Raw genomic sequence first — 23,636 nt, 5'->3', positions numbered from 1 at the left:
ATATATGTATATGTAATTTGTATATATATAACACCATACAGCAACTTTGATGAGTTTTCCTTTAACAAATTTAAAGAAAATCTGCCATCATGTGAGGTTCACTGGAACTTCAAGCACTTCCTGAGCTGCCTTAAACTTTTGTAAGCTATTGCTTCGAAGCGTAAGCAATTGCTGGGTTTTATTCATAAGAATAGTAGCAATTGCTGATCATTTCTAAGCATTTGCTTGAACTTAAGTATCAGCTGTAAGCATTTGGTACTAGCAAAAGCATTTGCTTTCTTTTATTCATGGGAAGTGAAGCAAATGCTGCACAATCCAAGCAAAAGCATTTGCTCAACGTTTTATTCATCAGGGCCCACTTGGATTTGAGTTTCGTTGCTTGAGTGCACAATCTTTTTTTTATTTTTTATACTCTTGTTTTTTTGAAAATTGTGTAAAACAAGCTGATGAAAAAGCCAAAGCTACTTGGAGGATTATCAGGAAAGTGACATCTTGCCCTAATCTTTCCCTTAGTTTTTTTATATCAATTAAATTAATTCTGACTGCCCTCCTCCAGTTGTGACAAACCTGGTGGGTTCCTTTTTCGCCTTACAGTCTTTCGCTTACAAGCAAATATTAACTGTATAGATTTGACCTTGTTGTTAATGTTGACTCTGATGAATTAATTAAGCACCAGATGAACAGTGGTCACACAAAACAAAACTTACTTAGGGTCTCATCCAAAGGGGGGACGGGCATTCGAGGGAGAGAGCGCTGGAATGAGTAGAGAGATGGCTGATACCCAGACACAAATTTGACAGTGAGGCCCCACAGCTTCGTTTTGAAAGAGACTTCTCTCACGTTCTCGTCTGTGAACAGTAGGAAAGACCAGGAAACATCAAAATATCATCTGTTCGATAAAAAAACAGACATTTCAGTAAAAAAAAAAAAATTAAACGTTCATTTTATTAAAAACAAAATCAAGTCATATAAAATTGAGAAGAGGAATAAATGTCAAGAAATTTTAGGCATACAAAAAAATATGTTTAGTACCTAAGTAAACATCCCATAAACGCCATGAAAATCATCCCTGTAGCACAATATTTGTAGTAGTTTACATTTATTAGGACTCAAGAAGAAGAAGAAGAATAAAAGAAGAAAGAAAATTAGGTCCACTTACACATCCACCCTCTGTAAGCTAAAAGGATCCGGAGTAGGTACTGTCGAACTTTCATCAAGGTTATGAAGAACACAAACGATATTCCCATCGACCCGAGCAAGTTCCTCAGCCATCTCGGAGTTCCTGAAAATCAAAATACAGATTCATCAATATCAACAAATAAACAGATGATGAATGTTATTTTTACTTACTCTGCGAATGCTAAGATGCCGCAGAGAGAGAGAGGAGAGAGAGAGAGAGACATAAAAAACAAAACATCCCAAAAGTTCATGAAAAATCTCTTACAAAAGAGAACGAAACGTGCATGTTGCTACTGCATTCAAGAGGCAAAGATTCATTATCAATGTCACACTTCAAGAGCATATTACGTACTAAAGTTTTTATAAGTCCCTGTTATCAGCAAACTGCACCTTACAATGACAGTGCTAAGACAGTACACCGAAAGGTTATCTGTTATCACTAAAACATAATACTTTAATCACCGATCAAATCCAACTTTTCTCCACTAGCATTCAGGAGTTTATCAATTTCTTTAAGGATGAGGATTCATGAAATTAGAGTTTTTAGTTCTCCTCTCCACTATGTCTTATACTAATTGAATACAACATTAAGACCAGAATTTGAATAATCACTATGTATCTCCTGTTTTCTCTAAAGAATTATCTAGAAAAGGGCAAGGATATTCCGGTGATCATTTTCCCTTATTACCTTCACGTCTTGTTCGAACTTATCAGGAACAGCAACCATTATGTTACTCAGACAGAAGCAAAGTCACGGCTACCCAGCAAGAGGATCTTAAGAATGATAAACGCCTCATCTATCACCATGGCTTGCAGAAGTTCCATATAAACAAACCTTATCTCTAGAGTACAATGACCTTGACTGAAGTCCAAGCTATCAGCTGAAGTGGAGGTCGCCAACCTTTTTGCATGAAAGGGCCACATTAACATTCCAAATTTAGATGAGGGACACAGTATAACCGAAATTATCAATAAAAGTTCAAATTTTTATTCTATTTAACTAATTCAAATCAGACAAGTTTTACCTATATAGGATGCTATGAAAAAAAGATATTTAATAATACGTATTGGTTTACTTTTCACTGTACATAGGAAGACAACTGTACTGAGATATTTTATATATATATTTATATTGCAAGCTTAGTAATATAATTTCAGTATTTGTCACAGAGCCTCAAATTTGGTGACTTTGCTCATCTAGGTTGTGATTTTACCAGTTTCATTTTTGAAAATGTTTGTTCACTTATATAAGTACTATCAAAAACTGAAAACATACCAGCAGTAAACCCTTTTTCCATTCGAATATTCCTCAATAGACAGTTATCAAATTCCAAAAGACTATTTTCTTTAAACGTGGTTTTCGCTGCCTCACTAGGTTGTACATAAAATATTCCCATTTGATAAATCTCTCAAACTTCTGGGTTCTGAAACATTTGTTCTCCACCATATGATCATGGAAGTCTTGAATCCATTCATGAATACATCTTTTAGAAGTTTTATTGTATCATTACATTATTATTGAAACAGATTCAACTTTTTTTTCTTCCATTCCGCAACTCATTGTAAGTGGAAAATGCATAAAGTTTTTATCACTGAACTGTTCCATAAAAATTTCTAGTTTGTTTTCAAATGCTTTCACATCCAAAATTTTTATATACTGTACTGACTTCCCCCTCCTTTGCAGTCAACTATTCAAAGTATGCACATGATCAGTTATACATCAGACAAGCAAAAAAAAAAAAAGGGGGGGGATCAGAAAATGTTTCTTGGAACCTTCTTTTATCCGTAAGAAATAGGCCATTCAAATGGTGATTTATAAATAGAAAAAGGTTTTTCACCTTCATCATAGGGTGCTAAATTTTTAATTTGGTACCCCTCTATTACCCCAGTTTTGGCAGCCATCTTGAAAAAATGACAGCCAAAAACATTTTTTTAAAAATATCTCACTTAATAATTATTTTACAGGCAAATGTATAGAAATAAAAATTATTTTATATAAAATTCTCTTTAAAGATGGTTCTACAAGTTCTTTTGCATACTGCATGGCTTTGATGCTACAAGCATGATTAGGTACTTACTATTATATTCATGGTCCCTGTTACCTTGGAAATTTTCTTCCAGGGGTGTCCTTTCTCCTTTATTCTGGCTTAAGATAGACAGTGAATGCTCACTGACGGAGTTACCACCCTTACACCCAACCATGCACCCAGAGTGCATAATTTACAAAAATTATCTACTCTGCTTCATGGGTTAAGCCTTCTGACACTATGAAGATTTCTAGCATTTCATTTATCTATGTTTGCATTAGAGTTGGTACAAGATAACCCTATACATGACATATTATGAAGTGTTGGGTTTGCAATGAGACAACTGATTCAAAAGGGACAACGTGGGAAACAACCACAAAAATGAAGAGTAATTATCTAGGCTAATATGGATATCGTTAACAAAACTTCTCAGACATCTGAGCATATCCAACTTTCAAGGAGCAGATCAACAGTCTGAATTATTGTGAAGTATGTGCTTTCTCTCAATTTCTCATAGATGTTCGAAGTGAAATCCCAACAGAAGACTCGAGTTATATTCATCAATTTATCCAGTAGCTGGATGAGAGAGGAAATAGAGGAACCTGTAGACAGTACACCAGAGATACTGAACTTTCCAACTGTGGGATCGCTGTTTACATACGTACACTCACAACATCAGAGATAACAGACAACATGCAATCCCAGACAGGGCAAAAACAGCAAGAAAAAGTTGGAAGAGTGACGCAGATGAGCAAGGAGTACAAAGGCATGCATGAGCGAAGAGGTAACCGATACAAAAGCAAAAAAGTAGGAAAGAGAAGAAAACCCTGAGGAACCTCACTGTAAATGCGGACTGGTGATGCTGCACTGTCAACTATGAGATATATAAAGTAGTCTGATAAAAGCCTATGAGTTTAAGGAAATATAATGAGTAAAATCATACGCCTGAAGTTTGGTTGTTTACTATAGCAGAGTCACATGCTAATTTATCGAGTGTTAAGAATGATTGCAAGACTGACTCTTTACTGTCCCGCCCAGAACATGACCAAACATCTGTCAAGTACGAACGGTGGGCCGGAATAAACAGTTCCTTGCAGAATTAACATAAGTATCCTAAAATAGTTTTAATGACAGTCTTAGAAGTGACATTCAGGCATTATTTGGAATAGTACTTCAGTGTTGTTAGAAGTCACAGGAACAGGGCAGTGTCTTAGAAGATTAACTTGGGTATTTTTTTTTGGTTTTGATTTTTGACTTATATAGATTTTTGGCATTATGCCGAGCACTGGGGCAACTAAGGCCATTCAGCGCTGAAACGGAAATTGACAGTAAAAGCTTTGAAAGGTGTTACAAGATGAAAACCTCGCATTTGCACTATTGAAACAATTGTTAGGAGAGGGTGGACAGTAAGATGGAATAAAGAGAATATAAATGGATGTACAGTAAAAGGAATGAAAGTAGTTGCAGCTAGGGGCCGAAGGGACACTGCAAAGAACCCTAAGTAATGCCTACATTGCATCGAATGAGGTGCACTGACAGCACTACCTCTCTAAGGGGATTTTCTTTTGGGACAGATCTTCAAGAACTGGAATGGAACGCCTATTAATAAGATCATTTATATTGAAACCATTTATGTATTATGCATATTACATCACAGAGCAAATGTATCCCGGATTATTGCAACAGCCACCAAAACTAACTTGTTCTGATAAGGATAAGAAGAAAGTCTAAAGAAGTTGTACCTTGAAGGAAGAGGGGTACACTCTCGCAGGTTAAAGGTTGTTTATCTGGCATGATAACTGGTTCATCATATTTACGAGCAGAATGTGAGAAGCAAGAACTAGCCATCACCATGCGCTGCTTGAGAGAAAGAGAGAGAGAGAGAGAGGACCAATTGATTTTTAGAATAGAATATAGAATTTATGCCAAAGGCCAAGCGCTGGAACCTATCAGGTCATTCAGCACTGAAACGGAAATTGAGAGTAAAATTTTAGGTTTGAAAGGTGTAACGGGAGGAAAATCTTGCATGTGCACTATGAATTAATTGTTAGGAGAGGGTGGAGAGTAAGATGGAAGAAAGAGAATATGGGTGGAGGTACAATAAAAGGACTGCAAGGGGTTTTAGCTAGGAGTCGAAGGGACGCTGCAAAGAAACTAAACTAATTCCTACAGTGCACCGCATGAAGTGCACAGACAGCACTACCACCCCCTATGGGGAATTAATTTTTAGTTCTATGCTCACAAACGTCACATCAACCATGGTCATCGGGGCAAGAAAAAGACCGAGGGCAGCTCAATATCTAACCAATACACAAAATCAAGGAGTAAATTTACCGTCTTGGGGTATTTAAAGATGTCATACCAAAATTCTGAGTATTAATACGCTGTACCTGGTCATAAGAGGTGAACCTAGTGTGCTACCAGAAATAGACGAAGACGTCACAGGTTACCAAGACCTTTTTTGCATTGATGATAAAAGTGCAAAATAATGATCAGCATACGAGAAGCGGGTTGATCTTCATTCCTCTACTAGTTTTGGGGAAGATTCTGGCAAAAATTCTGAGATTCTTCCCCTCTTCTTAATTAGCGTACTCTCAAAGTGCTTGTTCCCAATGCTCCTAAATATTTAAGCGAACCTGGTTCTACACAGCGAAAATGAAGGCAAGACGATGAACCTCTGAAAGCCGATGAGGACATAAGGAAAGGTTTCATCAACAGCTCCGAGTATGCCTCTTGATATTTTGATTTGATCTTGTGTGTATGAATACCAACAAAGGTGTTTCCATCTACTTTTCGTTTGTATCTGTTTATCGGTTAGGTATTTGTTAAAATGGTAGTAAAGGCTCAAAATTTGATGGCTACATCCATCAAAGGGAAGGTGTGAATGAGAGAGGGCGAGTTGAGAATCAGAGTTAGAAGCAGCCTGGGCATCCAAAATATGGACAGAAGTAAGAAGTTCGATAAAATTCTCATTCTATTCGAAAAAATGGAAGGAAGAAAATATATGGAAATGCGCGTCTTAGAGGGACCCATTGAAATAAGTTCACATGATGAGGCTACATGAATTTGTGAAGTACCGGGCAACTAGAAACTGATTACAATGAACAGAAGAGGATGAGAAGTGAAGATAAAATATGACGGTTACTGGGTTGCGTTCAGGGATCCAAACCGAGCCCAATACACAATTCCACACTTACAACACATACGGGCAGCCGTAGGACAAGGGCCTGTGCAGGCATAAAGACAGCTCAATCTAAACCAACCACCGCCAACCAAGAAGAAGCAGAGTTGAATCATCAGGAAAATTATGGATAGGAAATGAGGTAAGATGAAAAACGGTCGGTTATAAAAAGGAAAGGTACTCTTAAGACGGAAAATGGATCAGATGTTTTACGGCTAACAACAACAACAACAAATATAGAGCGCCATTAGACAAAAAGTCGGAAATCAGCTTGTAGAGGGACGAAGTGAAGCCATATGCAAGAAGTTCGGTTACGAGAGGAGTGACAACACTGGTGTGATTAAAGAACAATGGCACCCTCGGATCTCGCTTGACGGAAGCCGTTTGGCTCCATTTATAAACAGTCAGCTACTTTATTTACCTACATAAAACTCCCATCAGTAGCACGTCAAAACACTTCTCCACTCAGCTTTTATGCCCACCTTCCTGCTTTCCCAATGGTAACACAATTGCCCTTACTTCCCAACAACGCTAACATCGCTTTCACTCAAGTCAGCCGCTTCTTTCTCAGTCTCATGCTTCTTTCAGTTCAGGTTTCCGGAATATATTTTCCTCTCCTCTCTCCACCTGACTAAAGAGCCTCACAACTCTGATCTACCTTTCAACTAAAGAACATCACACTTATTATTATTATTATATTATTATTATTACTCAAAACATTAACCATATTCAAATAGAACAAGCCCACAGGAGCCATTCACTAGAAATTAAAGCTACTAATGAACAAAGTGTTCATTTGACAGAGGTAACAGAAGGTGATAAGAAATACAGAAATATTAGCTCAGTTATTAGAAAATAAATCAAATTAATATAAAAATGTAATATATACACACACACACACACGCATATATATATATATATATATATATATATATATATATATATATATATATATATATATATATATATGTTATAGTGTCGTTAAAGAATTAAGGAAATTATTCCAAAAGGCATTAACTTATAAAGAACTGAGAGAATGGCACGGAAATGGGAAAGGGAACGGATAATGATTTTCTAGAAAAGGATCGTGTTACTCGACGACCAGGTCTCTTAGCCGTCAGGCATCTGGCTTGTATCTCCTAAAACTCTGTAAGCCTCATCTCCGAAGATTAAGTGACTCTTTGGCGCACCCAACATTTTGTGACACTTCGAGTGTCTGAGAATTAATGTAAGGCTGGACCTTCTCAAGAGCCTTCTGTTTAATATAACGGAGGGAAACTCAAGGCTTCCTTGTTTCAAAGGTGGATCGCGTGAAAATCTTGGCTCCACCCTTTCTAAGACCAGGCCTAGAGTTTGCCGAATCAGAGCCAGTGGTGCCAGGTCATAGGACAGGCCAAAAAGGGGTCTCAACGAATGACCTATGAGGTTACCAAAGGTACACACCCCCAAAAAGTCAGGTTATGAAGCAAGAGGCGTTTCCCAATTAAGTGTCTATGAATCACTATAGAAGAAATGACTGGAAGGCAGTTTTGTATAAAGTCTGTAGCCACTAAGACACAAGAAGTCTTTTAGAAGATGCCACACCCAGTCAAAATCCAAAAATCCAAAGGCGGTGCTAAGAAGATATCATCCTAATAAAAAGGCCAGACAGAGAGAAGAGAAGAGAAGAGAAAAGACAGACAGAATGGAGAAGGGGGAGAACAAGTGCAGAACAGAAGAGTGGCGCGGTTGCAGAACCGAGAAGAAGAGAACAGAAGTGAGGTCAAAGTGCAAAGTGCGGTGTGCGAAAGACAGTGAAGTGACAATTCCTACTCTGAATAATTCCCTCGTGCTTACAAACTCATAATTGCAACAAAGTGCCTTTCAAAGAAATAAGTTTTATAAGTCCAAGAGCCCAGATAACAGAAGGTGGAAAATTTATAAGAACCCCCAGCAAAGAATAAACACATATAAGGCCACATCAATTTAATTTTTCCCAAACTATATAGTACCTATTAGGATAATTCCATAAGACCATTTAGTAAGGTGAGATTGAAATTAGATAATTCTATTTCCCCAAATTACAGCCTCCAAATCGGTGCACGTTACCCTAGCCGTGTGTAGAAGCAACTACTACCACACAAACACACATACACACACACACACACACACACACACACACACACACACACACACATATATATATATATATATATATATATATATATATATATATATAATATATATATCTGAAATTAATGTCACGACAAAGCAACAGCGATCAGAGAACCGGAAGTAGCTAAGGCCCAAGCATCGTCGATTGGGGAAAGAACGATAAAAAAGAGTTTTATTTGCAACTCCGTTCTCCGGATTTTAACACACCCAGAAAGTCAAGGCAATATAAAAAAAATTAATGCAATTTTAGGAGCATAAAAATAATCGTGAGTAGGTCTTGGCATTTGATAGTACACGTGGGTACGACTGAATGTCAGGGTCACAAAATGGACTATAAATCATAAAAAAACTATATAACATTGCGGATGTTTCACTATGGTAAAAGGTGAACCTTATTCAAAGCAAAATCCTCTCTCTCTCTCTCTCTCTCTCTCTCTCTCTCTCTCTCTCTCTCTCTCTTCTCCTCTCTCTCTCTCCCCTCTCTTCTCGCTCTCTCTCTATCTCTCTCCTCTCTCTCTCTCTCTCTCTCTCTCTCTCTCTCTCATATCTAAGACAGGATCTTCAAAAGTGAGAAACCGATACGAATAAGGAAGAAAGTTCAATAATAAAAAAAAATTATGGACGTCTAGCGTGCAAACTTCTCAAATTTACAAGTATTCCTTTGAAAAACGTAGGCCGAAAGGGCCTGCGGATAAGATACTTATTACGTTAACATGGACCAAAAGAGACTACAGACAAAAACACGTCGCGAAAAGACATAGCCACGCAATTCCCTGGGCATCAGACAAGAAATTATACATAAAAAAATAAATGAAAAATCTTCCACGGAAATCTACAAAAACTTGAAAATTCTCCTTTTTCACTTCTTCCCTTTTTTTCGACAGGCCCAAAACTCTCGACAAAGTATAAATGTCACTCCAAAGATTTAAGTGTAATAAAGCTGAATCTTGTATTTTTTTTTATATAGTATATGATTAGCACGCACATCGGTCTAAGAGACGCATGCCAAGCACTAACTAAATTTCCGACAAAAAGGGGAAATCCAACCACTTTTCTTCAGAGGAGCTGACATCAAATCAGACTTATAAGTGTATTTAAGACCCGTCTTCATGATAATTACGAACAAATTGTAGAGTGAAAACACATGAATACAAATATGATTTCCAAAAATGGTACTGCAATAAATGACTAACAATCAACTTCCTACAGAAACCAGACGATCTCCAGAGAAAACTGCTCAGCGACTCCAGTAAATTACACATCAGGTTCAGCAAACGATAAAGAACAAGTTACGCAAGACGACGAGCAAAAAGCGTTATGCAAAAAGCCACCAGCGCGGGGTATCACTCGACAAAAAATAAAAGTACAAGGAAAAACTGAAATGACTCTATGTAAAAACTTCGCTCTTCGTGTTGCAGATAACCAGTCGATCGTGGCACCTATAATAAGGAAAGAGCGCCCTTGGGCTCACACATAAACGTACTCACGCGTGCGAGATCCCCACAAAAACAATAACCCTCAAAACGGGAAAACATTTGGGGAGAAGAGAGAGAGAGAGAGGGGGGGGGGGCTTAATGTCACCGCATCGCTGTCCCTCCACTTCGTCGCCTCATGTTGTTTTTCTTTCTCATTTCCTGGTCGAAGTCGGGTCTACTTTTTATCACTATTTTTTTAAGGATCCCATATTAAACTGCTTCCATATATAATATATCATATTATATTATATGCTAATATATATATATAATAGATATTATATATATAATATATAATTATATGTGTATTACATACATATACATAATTATAAAGAAATTATAGTATATCATATATATATTATATATAATATATAGTATATATATATATATAACTTAATTATATCATCATATATGTATAATATACAACTACATAAATTATATATATATATATTATGACTATATATCATATATCTAATAGAATATATATATATATATATAATTACTATAGTTATTAATATATAGTATATATGTGTGTGTGTGTGTGTGTGTGTGAGAGAGAGAGAGAGAGAGAAGGATAAACAGCATGTTAAAGAATACAAAACACCAAAACACACTTACATAGGCTCCCTTCACTTTTTATTTTCATTTTATTTTTCCAGTATTTTCTCTTTTGTGTGTTTTGTGAATCTTCATTGGATAAAAAGTCGGAAAAGTCAATAAAATTGACATCCATCTCAAGTCAACGAAGCCCAGTGAACTACAAAAACAGAAACAGGGAAGAAAAACCGAAAGAAACAATGAGAGGAGAAAAGGAGTTTCTTGGGAAACGAACAAAAGCCTCACACCAACTGCATCTCCTTCTTCGCCAAAAATAAAGCGACGGCAGCGTTGTCGGGGTTTCGAAACGGACACTTGGCAAGACTTACTTTGGACTTACCAAATTCAGGTCAGCGAGAACGAGCGTAGGAAAAAAAAAAAAAAACGAGAAAAGCCTCACAAGAGCTCCGAGGTGTTTACCTTACATAAACTGATGAATGAGAACGCAGGTATAAAGAGCTCTAGGGCAAGAAGTAATAGCCGAGGGTTGCATGACTGCTCTGCGACGGAAGAGCGCATTACTTATTCATCAATGAGTCAGTGTTATACGTTACAGATATCACGATTGGTTCGTAGCTGTCATGTTTTTCGGGGGGGAGGGGGGAAAGCGGCAATACTGCCAAGCTATTGAAAGACAATGACTTTTTCCCACAAACTCATTTCTGAGAGAATTGAATAGAATATATATTCTAAGCTAAAGGCCAAGCGCTAAGACCTATGAGGTCATTCAGCGTTTAAACGGAAATTGCGCTATGAAACAATTGTTAGTGTGGGGTGGGAAATCAAATGGAAGACAGAGAATATGAACGGAAGTACAGTAATCAGAGGAATGAAAGAAGTTGTAGCTAAGGACCGAAGTGACATTGAAAAGAGCCTTCAGTAATGCCTACAGTGCACCGTGTGAGGTGCATTGACGGCACTACCCTCTACGGGGAGAATTAATTTCTGATATTTTATTGAATAAATATGTATTTCTTAGTCTCTATTCGCCCGTCCAAACCCTCTTATTAGTAACACCTGTCCAAACCTTCTTATTACAACCACCTGGCCAAACCCTCTTATTAGAACCCATTGTCCAAAAACTTTTATTAGAACCACCTGTATAAACTCTCTTATTAAAACCCCTTGTCCAAACCCTCTCATTAGAACCCCTTGGCCAAACCCTCTCATTAAAACCACCTGTCCAAACCCTCTTATTAGAACCCTTGTCCAAACTCCCTTATCCAAACCCTCTTATTAGAACCACCTGTCCAAACCCTCTTATTAGAACCACCTGTCCAAACCCTCTTACTAGAACCATCTGTCCAAACCCTCTCATTAAAACCACCTGTCCAAACCCTCTTATTAGAACCCTTGTCCAAACTCCCTTATCCAAACCCTCTTGTTAGAACCCCCTGTCCAAACCCTCTTATTAGAACCACCTGTCCAAACCCTCTTATTAGAATCCCCTGTCCAAACCCTCTTATTAGAACCAACTCTCCAAACCCTCTTATTAGAACCATCTGTCCAAACCCTCTTATTAGAACCACCTGTCCAAACCCTCCTTAGAAACCAGCGGTCCAAACCCTCTTATTAGAACCATCTGTCCAAACCCTTTTATTAGTACCACCTGTCCAAACCCCTCATTATTAGAAACATCTGGCCAAACCCTCTTTACTAGAACCATCTGTCCAAACCCTCTTATTAGAACCACCTGTCCAAACCCTCTTATTAGAACCACCTGTCCAAACCCTCTTATTAGAACCATCTGTCCAAACCCTTTTATTAGTACCCCCTGTCCAAACCCTCTTATTAGAACCACCTCATCAAACCGTCCTTTTTAGAACCATCTGTCCCAAACCCTCTTATTAGAACCATCTGTCCAAACCCTCTTATTAGGAACCATCTGTTCCAAACCCTATTACCCCGAACCCCTTTAAACCCTGTTTATTGAAACCACTGTTTTAAACACTGCTTATTAGAACCATCTGACCAAACCCTCCCCTTACTAGAAACCCAAATCTTATCCAAACCCTCTTATTGAACCATCTGGTCCAACCCTCTTATTAGAACCACCTGCCAAACCCTTTTATTAGAAACCCATCTGTCCAAACCCTCATTAGAACCCCATTCCTGGAAACCCTCTTATTAGAAACCCATCATCCAAACCCTTTTATAGAAAACATCTGTCCAAACCTCTTTATTAAGAAACCATCTGTCCAAACCCTTTTATTAGAAACCATCTGTCCAAAACCCATTAGAAACCCTTGTCCCAAACCCTGTTATTAGAACCATCTGGTTCAAACCATCTACTTATTAGAACCATCTATCCAAACCCTTTTTATAGAACCCATACTGTAAACCACTCTTATTAGAACCCTTGAACCACCCTCCTAAGTCCAAACCCTCCCTATTAGACCCCTGTCCAAACCCTCCTTATTAGAAAACCACCTGTCCAAACCCTCTTTTATTAGAACCACTGCCAACCCTCTTATTAGAACCATCTGTCCAAACTCTATTAGAACCACCTGTCCAAACCCTCTTATTAATAACATCATCCAAACCCTTCCTTATTAGAACCATCTCCCAAACCGCTTTTATTAGAACCATCTGTCCAAACCCCTATTATTAGAACCAATCTGGCCAAATACTAGAACCCTCTATCCAAACCCTATTAGAACCATTGTCCAAACCCTCCCTTATTAGAACCACCTTCCCAAACCCTTTTATAACCATCCCTGTTCCAAACCCTTAGACCCCTTGTCTAAAACCCTCTTATTAGAACCAAACCCTCATTCAAACCGTCTTTTTAGAACCACCTGTCCAAACCCTCTTATTAGAACCATCTGTCCAAACCCTATTAGAACCCATTGTTCCAAACCCTGACCCACCTTGTTTTCAAACCCTCTTATCAGAACCACCTGTCCAAACCCTCTTATCAGAACCATCTGTCCAAACCCTTTTATTAGTACCTTGTTCAAACCCTGTTATAGAACCCACCTGTTCAAACCATTCTTTTAGAACCACCTGTTCAAACCGTCTTATGAGAACCAAACGGTCCAAATACTCTAACGCCTTGTCCCAAAACCCTCTCATTAGAACACCTGTCCAAACCATCTTATTAGAACCCCCTAGCCAAACCCTCTTATTAGAACCACGTGTCCAAACCCTCCTATTAATACCACCTGTCTAAACCCTCTTATTAGAACCCCCTGTCCAAACCCTCTTATTAAAACCACCTGTCCAAACCCTCTTATTAAAACCACCTGTCCAAACCCTCTTATTAGTACCACTTGTCCAAACCCTCTTATCAGAACCACCTGTCCAAACCCTCTTATCAGAACCACCTGTACAAACCCTCTTATCAGAACCACCTGTCCAAACCCTCTTATTAGAACCACCCCTTGTCCAAACCCTCTTATTAGAACCCCCTGTCCAAAAACCATTTATTTTTTTAGTACCATCTGTCAAAACCCACCTCTTATCAGAACCACCTGTCCAAACCCTCTTACTAGAGCCCCATGTCCAAACCTCTTATTAGAACTACCTGTCCAAACCCTCTTACTAGAACCCCCTGTCCAAACCATCTTATTAGTACCACCTGTCCAAACCCTCTTATCAGAACCACCTGTCCAAACCCTCTTACTAGAGCCCCATGTCCAAACCCTCTTATTAGAACTACCTGTCCAAACCCTCTTATGAGAGCCACATGTCCAAATCATGTCATTAGAGCCACCTGCCCAAGCCCTCTTAATAGAACCACCCAAGTGTAACATGGCAAACGGTGCCGAAATGCGACAGGGCCACAAGAAGCACCACGGCATCAAAAGCTCCGCTAAGAGAAACTAGTCACTCGGGTGAAAGAGCAAAGTAGCCATTCATCACAAAAAATAAAAATCTCACTGTATTCTCTTCAAAGGGAGGGGAGTGGAAGAGCCGTGGTACAGGGGACGTGACAAAGAGCGCCAAGAAGGGTTTCCTCAGAAGCCCCTTAAAAGCCCGCCATGTAAACGGGGGAGGGGGTTGGGAGAGTTTGAAAGGGGTGGGAGGGTGCAGAGTGTACGTATGAGAGAGAGAGAGAGAGAGAGAGAGAGAGAGAGAGAGTACAGAAACTGAGATAGAAGTTCTGCAGAGAAATACCAGCTGGAGATCGATCAGTGTCATGCTCTAAAACCTTTCCTTTGCTGGAACCCAAACTATCGAGAGTAGGTAATAGAGAGTTCCGTCACCCCTTGACTTGCATGTACGTAAAAAAAAAATATTCAAATATATACCCAAACATATATTTTCGAATTTATCTGCCAATATACCTTCGATATTACAGAAGATGAACTCATTTATACGTAATAAATCCAGAGGAGGCCACTGACTTGAAATCGAAGTTTCCAAAGAATATGGTGTTTATTAGAGTTGAGTTGAATATAGAATGGAAATTGACAGTAAAAGGTTTGAAAGGTGTAACAGGAGGAAAACCTCAAAGCAGTATCACTATGAATCAAGTGTCAGGAGAGGGGGGAAAGTAAGATGAAGAAAGAGAATATGAAAGGAGGCACAGTAAAAGGAACGAACGTGGTTGCAGCTGTTGCAGCTAAGGCCCGATGGCACGCTGCAGAGAACCTTCAGTAATGCCTACAGTGCACCGCATGAGGTGTTCATTAGGAAGAGGGAACAGGAGGTAGAGGGAAATAATGAAAGAAGAAATCGCCCTTATTAAAGAAAATTAACAAATAAAGAAATAGATAACAATGTAAGTAAATCATCAAAATGCAAGAATTATATCAGGGCAGCAATGCACTGCATCTTCGCTTGAGCTTTTGAAGTTCCAACTGCACATCCTTCCTCCGGGAAACTTCCGCAGTCCGAAGGTGTGAAGAATCAAGCCAAGTCTTAAGTAGGCAGGTCTCGGAATCAAGGACCACCGAAACGGAGAAGGTTGACAGCGAGGCACATTTTCTGCACATTGGTGCTACTCTTCCGCAAATCTGGTTGCTCCCGGCAGGAAAATGGGACCAGGGATCGATTGAGAATGTGAAAGATCTCTGTTAAAATATAACTTTTCAAAAACTGACAAACAAAAGACATCCGTCGATAGTCCAAGTCAGAACTGCTAATATTAGAAAACAGAAACCTACCACCACGAACAACTCTTTATTTAAGAGAGCGAAATCTTAGGCAGAAATATAGAAAGTGTAATGTCTTGCAAGTCAAATCGGACCGACATTTCCCTTGGTAATTTGGAAAAACCAGAAGTGTATTGTACCACCGGCAGTATTTTCTAACAGAATCTAGGCAAGAAAATGTGGAGCCTGCATATCGTCGAGGAAATCTGCGCTGTTCCTCAAAGAACTCTATTTCCATACATTTAGCTTATACGTGTATATATGCATACAAACATACACATACACACACACACACACACACACACACACACATATATATATATATATATATATAATATATATATATATATATAGATATATATATATTATATATATATAGATATATATGAATTTTCACTGATTAAACAACAAGATAATAGGATTAACCTTTCCAATGGAGCCTTGGACTCTGACCATATAGACAATATCTTCCTTAAGGCAACAATGAAGCATTTCAAGACAATTGACAGAACCAACGTCGGCAGCACCTAAGGGCATATCTCCCACTATATATTTCGGTAATGTAACTCCTGTCATTCATTACTTAGTAAAGGTGGAAGTTGGTGGAACCGAAATATAGTCCTTAGCTTTAAACCAGTGTTTTAATGGGCCTTTTATACCCGAGACATATTCTGTTTTAACAGGAGAATTTATTTACATACATACACACACACAAATATATACATCTTAAGGCACTGGTCAGAGGAATAAAGACATATATATTAAAATAGATGGGGTTGATAACCTTAGCTCTTGTCATTTAGAAACAGATACAAGATAGTGAATTCCTCAAATAGAAAACATGCCGTTTGCAATACGAGATGTAAACACGTTCCAGAAATACGAGGTAAATCAAAAGGGAGGTTACTTTGAGATTATTACGATCACCGAGTGCGTGCAAACGTTTACATGGGAAGATGGCTATTCTTTAGACCTTGGGAAGATGGAAACGCACAGAATAGACTAGCGTGCATACGTTCGTGTGTTCAGTAGCATGCGTGTATCCATACGTCTGTTAGTCAGACATACGTACGTTGGTTACAAGTGAATGAGGTATAGTCTCTAGTATGTGAATTAACGGGGCAATTAGACGACAAACTGTCATAGTGGTCACAAGAGACTTTGCCGTAGGGGGAAGGCGCTACGATCCGTCAAAAAAAGGTAGCGTGAAGACTTTGAAAAAGTTAATACCTTTATGTAGTGACACTGAGTTCAATCTAGAGAAAGTCAAGTGCAATGTGACACTCATTTATTGACGAGCTTTAACATTTCATTGTTTGATGATTATATCCTCATTTTCAGATGGATTCGAAGTCACCATTTAGAAAAAGGGATTCTCTAGACTTGCATTGGCTTTTTATTGAAAAAAAAGGACAATGAATGGCCGGATAGAAATAGATAGGAGGGGGTACTTATATAATACTTCGGGAAGAGTATGGTAGTTTAACGGGTTTTGAGATGTTCTTTAACTCATTTTATTCCATTTTCATGTTAGCTATTTTGGGAAATAAAAATCTTATTTTTGTAATAGTGGGAGTTTGATTGTATTGATTTTTCAGCTAGCTTCAGAGATGTCATAGAAGGGGGACCATGGAAGGTAGGTTACGATTCCGAGGTATGAGGAGTTGTCTCCAATTATTTAAACGAGCGTCATTTTGACACTCGAATATATATATATATATATATATATATATATATATATATATATATATATATATATATATATACATACACACACACACCTTTAGCCCTTAAAGCAAGTGATTCGAAGACTCAACCTTTCTATGCTAAGCCCGTCTTTCTGGATGAGGTGGACAATTAACTACAATGTGCACAATTCACTGCTTAAAGTTAACATAGACAAACAGTGGGTTTATAATTTAGCAAGCCAAAACACCCATGGCCTTGGTTGTGTGATCTTTCACATTTACCCCAAAATAAGGCATTTTCAAACAACAGAAAAAGTTAGACAAGAAAACACGGTTTTGAAAAAAAAATGGAATAAAAATATATCATACAATAACAAAAATAAACAATATTAAAGTCACATAAAACCATTTCATAAAGTACAAAGGTCATGACATTTGATGTCGACTTTGGCCAACAGAATTGCTGATAATTTTAAGTTTTCTTTTAAATCTCTGCCAATACCCTTTGCAGAACATGATCAAGAGGATATAGACGTGGACTTAAGTCAGTATTAACTAAGGGACTAACCAACGCCATGAGATTTTTAAGTTAGGTATACAGAAATGTATTGTTCTTTTAGCAAGTTCTGATTATTTTATGTTGAATGAACCTGACACTGAATTCCATACTCTGGCCAAAACAAAGCGATTCACAATCCATACAAGCAACAAGGAGTTCATTATGATTACTTTACACTCGTTACATAAAAAAATAACACTGATTTGATGGACGCAAAGGCGTTGGAATAAAAGATCAAAGGCTGGTCTTAGTAAGTGTGTCTTCCAATCCCCTTCATTACACGATGTTTCGACAGTTTTATAATTGTGAAGGGTGTCTATATATGAGGTGGATAACAAGTCCGTACACATGCACTATATAATGTCTTTAGGCCTATAATGTCTTTAGGTCTTTGATAATGTCTTTAGGCCTAAAACACACACGCGTATGAATCATGCATACGTACTTCAAATTCTCTTACTCACTCTCATATTTATTATATATATATATATATATATATATATATATATATATATATATATATATATATAATATATGAGAGTGAGTAAGAGAATTTGAAGTACGTATGCATGTATCATACGCTTGTGTGTTTTAGGCCTAAAGACATTATCAAATAGAACTGAGAGCACTTCCGCGTGATCATTAAAGGGGTTTATACATTCTGGCACACACGATACACGACCCACCACTCGACAAACATCTCCCACAAATTGGCTGCATTTCCTCTCGAGATGAACAAAGGGACCTGAAGTAACTTTGAGAATATTTATTTTACAGGGCAGAGAACTCTTTGAAGAATTTCATGTCTCTCTCTCATACTGCATGGTAGTTGCGACAACAGTAAGAGTTTGCACAATTTCAGTGTAAAATGCAAAGTTCATAAGAAAATGAGACTAAGAAAAAAAAATGATTGTGCAATGTGGCGTTTTCTGTAATCTCAACAGCTTACAGTCTGCCACACTTCCAACTATTCATCAAATCTACCTTCAATTAGCTGAATGGTTTCAAGTGCCACCTTTCCAGATAAGAGATAAACAGTAGCAGCTGACTCCTTTGCTTTTTTTTTTCTTTTTTTATGGTGTTTTTACGTTGTATGGGACATGTGGTTATTCAGCAAAGGAACCAATGGCTTTACGTGACTTCCGAACCACGCCTTATGTGAACTTCTATCACCAGAAATACACATCACTGACCCCTCAAAGGAATGGCCGAGAATCGAACCCGCGGCCACCGAGGTGGCAGACGAAGACCATACCAACCACGCCACCGAGGCGCTTCTTTGTTACTCTTATTTGAGAGGAACTCAGCCCAGGAGGTTAAAGGCTTCTCTGAATGGCCCCCGAGCACTATGTGGAAAATCCGGCTGTTCTTTGTGGTTACGTACGAACTTCAGCATCACCTGCGCTTTATTTTAAAGAAACGCGCAATGTTTCCCGCTATACAGTCCCAATCATAGGCAATCGAAAGCGAGAAGCCCATCAGAACTTATTTTTATGGTCCTGTACCATATACAAAGACTCCAAACTATAAGAAAAAAAAAATGCAACGAAGCAGAACGCAATGCTGGATAGCACCTTGAAAGAAATCACAAAGTGACGAGGTTCCGTCTCGTTTGAATATTTGTGTTACAGACGTTCAGGCTTCTGAGGACCAAGGCCCGTGCTAGCACAAGGCTGGCTTAATCTAGATGTACAGATAGGTAGACACTCGATAAACGCGACAATTAAAGAAACAAAACTGTGAAAATAGACCAATCTTGTCGCCGGTACCGTTCATATTACTCAATAATAATATATGTATCTTTAAAGTAATATATTGGCCTCTACAATTGCATTGCATCGACAAGTTACCCTACTAAACGCATGAAATCCACTGAAACAAACACTAATGACATCTTGGAGCCCAGAAAAGGAAACCTGTGTTGTAGTGTTGGGTTGCAGCAACCAAGGTTTCAAAAGGCATGGGTCTAGCAACCTCATCCTACAAGACTTGGTGACAGCCACGAGGCTGACACCAAAGGAGTCGCTCCTACTTGAGAATAAAGCATATATGATATATATCTATATATATTATATATATATATATATGTGTATATATATATATGTATATATATATATATATATATATATATATATATATATATATATATATATATATATTATATATAAATCAATTGTACAGCGTCTTGTCATGCCGTTGAAGGCACGGAAACTTACACTTTGCATGTTGCATATCAACCGCCAAAACGCCAAGGACAGATAAAACGATAATCTATTCGCACGAAGGGGAAAACACACACAACACACAGACACACACACACACACACAAGGCCTCCTGCATCGAGCGGGGAGGGAAGATTTTACACATCACTGAAATCATGAAGACTCACCCTTTGGAATTCCCATAATTAACTTCAGCCACAAAGACCGTTAAAAGGAAACGGCGAGAGGTACCTCGGCTCTATTAAAATACCCGGAGGTTAAAAGGAAGTGTGAAGTAGGCTAGTCAGTTTTTATTTTTTTTCGTTTTTTGTTCCCTGATGCATTTTTTCTGGCGTTTTCAGGAAGAGAATATAAACAACTGCCCTCCATCAAGACGTCACGGTCACACACACGAAAAAGAATGAGGGTACGGCTTAAAGTTACGCCTTGGCTAAAGCTAGACAAACTTCTTCATCATATATTCATACATTGAATATAAATATTCATACACATGCACAAGAGAACATCGACTTTAAGATTGTATACATGTACGAACACACAGTTATAAACGGATGTGTGTGAACGCGCAATTAGTTTGCATAAAATGTTTAAATATAAACTGAAAAAAAAAAAATAGAAACAAAACTAAACCTACATCAAATGAAAACTAATAAGAATAAAAACTAGTAAATCCAATGTTTTGATGAACGACGAGAAGACCTAAAATGACTTCGGTCTCTTGATGGGAAGCGAAAAATAACAGGAAATAGGCTTCAGATATTTAAAGAGAGAGAGAGAGAGAGAGAGAGAGAGAGAGAGAGAGAGAGAGAGAGAGAATTATGCATGCTAAAAAAAACAGCCACTACAAGAGGATTAAGAATGAGGTTTCCTTCTAAACCTTTAAACGACGACAATACTGCATCACAATCTTTCCTGTAATACACAAACGACAACACACAAAAAAAAAAAAAAAAAAACCCAAAAATTATACATACACAAACACACACACACACACACACACACACACACACACACATATATAGATATATATATATATATATATATAACATAATATATAATATATATAGATATATATAATATACATGCATAAAATATTAAACAGATAAATACGCGAAATAAGTACAAGATCACATCAAGGAAGATTCCAGAAACCTTAGGAAAACATTCTCTTCAAGAGTTTTCTGACAAGTAGACGCAAAAAAGGAACGGGGGTGGGGGTGGATGTATGAAAATGTCGTCAGAGCGCGGGCGCGCGCGGAGAGAGAGAGAGCTTAAGAAGCGCCTGGTTAAGAGGTATATGACTCGGCACTCAGAAATTTGTAGACGAACGCAGGATGTAGGAGTTTAAAGGGATATTTATACGAGAAAGAGAGGGCCATATTTAAACGATACAAATTCGCAACAGAATGAAATGTAAAATAATAAGCCGTTATTAATAAATATTTACATATATATGTGTGTATACTGATAATGCATGAATGTACGTATATATGAATATCTTCCAGTCTGTACTGTCGGCCAAAAAAACTGGTGGCAAAGTTTCATAATTTTTCGTTCACCTGCCTGACGCACGATTCAGGCCTTATTTATCTATTTTTCTTTTCAAAGATGGAAGACATCATATGTAATGACATTAAAAACAGTCACTGATATCTTTAGAACATTATGTTATGTTATTGTGTAAAACTATTTTCCATATAGCAAAATTGATGTGAACGAAACGAAGTGATAAAAAAACGTCATATCACAACCACAGATATACATTACCAAATAGATAGGAGACACCTATCACTATACTCTGTTTTCCGTCTGTCCATCTCCTTCCTGTGGTTGTATCGCATGGTAACACTGCTTCCCGTGCTTTTAATAGTTACGCTATGTGTAAGTTTTAGGTAAATAAAAAGATATCACATTTGCAACTGAAAAGCATTTTAATAATTTACTGTATGCGAATTACACTGTTAATATTCGAAATAGGATATTGTTATTATTGTTGAATGTAAGCTGAATGTGACTATCTAAAGCCCGGGACGCAGTGTTACCATATCAAACACCACAGGCGGGTGGACAGATGGAAAAAAAACCGAGTATAGTAGTATCGCATAAACATAAGTCATTACATTATCATTTCAATATTAAGTTGAAGGTAGTTGAACTATTCCATTTGTTAAAATTTACAGAAAACATTGGAATCTCACAAAATGCTATAAAATTAAAACAAAAAAAAAAAAAACCATAACCTAGCAGTGTGAACCATGCGACCTCACTCTATTGCTTTTGATGTTATGTGCACGGGAATCTAATGTCATGTGTCATTTATCGGTCTAAGAAACATCCCTTGATGAGCGAGAGACAATTATTGCACTGCATTCGGTGCAAGTTCCTGTTGGAGTTATCAAGAAAGCTTAATAAACTGGAGAGAATCATACATAATTGAATCAAATAGTTTAAATAAACGGCAAAGTTTAGAACATCTCGAAGCACCACAAGAGAGCAAGACAATACAGTAGTGTAAATGTTGCTGTGCAACATTCATTAGTGAATTTTGAATTCTGGTGCCTCGTCACAATATTGCTGAACCAGGAATCATGACTAGCTCTACGCTTATGACTGGTGTCTGATAAATACTTTAGCTAGAGAGGAAGAGATTTTTAAATCTACACTTGAAATCTTTGATATGCGTCTAATGAAAAAGTCTAATGAATAAACAAACTTATCTTTGATGGATGAGAGATTCAGTTAGGCTTACTCTTTTTGTTTTGTTTTTTATCGGTGGCCAGTGAATACCACGGATAGGGAGGGAAACAGTTTCAATGATGCATGCAATTTTTTTTTTCTTCGAAACCTAAAGAATACATTTTATTGGGAGATACTTTATTAACATCAGCCTAATCCCTCCGCTCTCTTCTACATTTCAGGCGACTCGATCCGACTTCCCGCTACGAACTCCATCGCATGAAAGCATCACTAATGATAACAGTTATTTTAAAATTCCCGGCACCGACAACGGACGCTTTCAAATGCATGTTTATAAAATATTTTCTGTTCAAATAAACTCTATTTTTCATTCCCCAAAATATGTGCATACACTCGTGTTACACCCTGTATGAATGTTGTAGCCGTCAAAGAGCAACCCTTGAATAAAGCAGTAGGTTTTTCTTGAAAAAAGAAAGAAAAAAATAATGAAATAGACTTAAACGAGAACGTCACCTTACACATTTCTTATCCTTTTAGCTACTTATAATATGCTTATGGTAGCAGGTCTATATACATGTGAAACTAATTTTAATTAATTTCTATTTAGAAGAAATGAATAGCTACAGAAAGATCAACCTAAGAAAGCTTTAATGAAAGTAAGCCTTTCTTAATGTATTCGTCAGTTTTGACTCCCACAGCTTTCCAACGTGTCCAAATGAAACAGGATGATATGCAAGGAATTCGATAAAAAAAAAAATAAA

General features: G+C 37.7%; 1 protein-coding gene across 2 annotated transcripts in view; it reads right to left on the bottom strand.

Annotated features, from left to right (window-relative positions):
- LOC135216048 (carnitine O-palmitoyltransferase 1, liver isoform-like) overlaps positions 1-23,636 on the bottom strand; it is a 201,343-nt gene that overhangs the window by 123,545 nt on the left and 54,162 nt on the right. For both annotated transcript variants that reach the window (XM_064251017.1, XM_064251019.1), the window contains 2 exons: positions 1,160-1,282; positions 708-848 (listed from right to left, as the gene is read on the bottom strand). In XM_064251017.1, the coding sequence (XP_064107087.1) occupies positions 708-848; positions 1,160-1,282 (264 nt within the window). The remainder of the gene's footprint in view (positions 1-707; positions 849-1,159; positions 1,283-23,636) is intronic.

This window comes from Macrobrachium nipponense, chromosome 6 (genome assembly GCF_015104395.2).
Source record: "Macrobrachium nipponense isolate FS-2020 chromosome 6, ASM1510439v2, whole genome shotgun sequence".
Classification (NCBI taxonomy): Eukaryota; Metazoa; Arthropoda; class Malacostraca; order Decapoda; family Palaemonidae; genus Macrobrachium; species Macrobrachium nipponense.
Note: the sequence above shows the minus strand (reverse complement) of the source record. Positions and strands in the feature narration are given on the sequence as shown.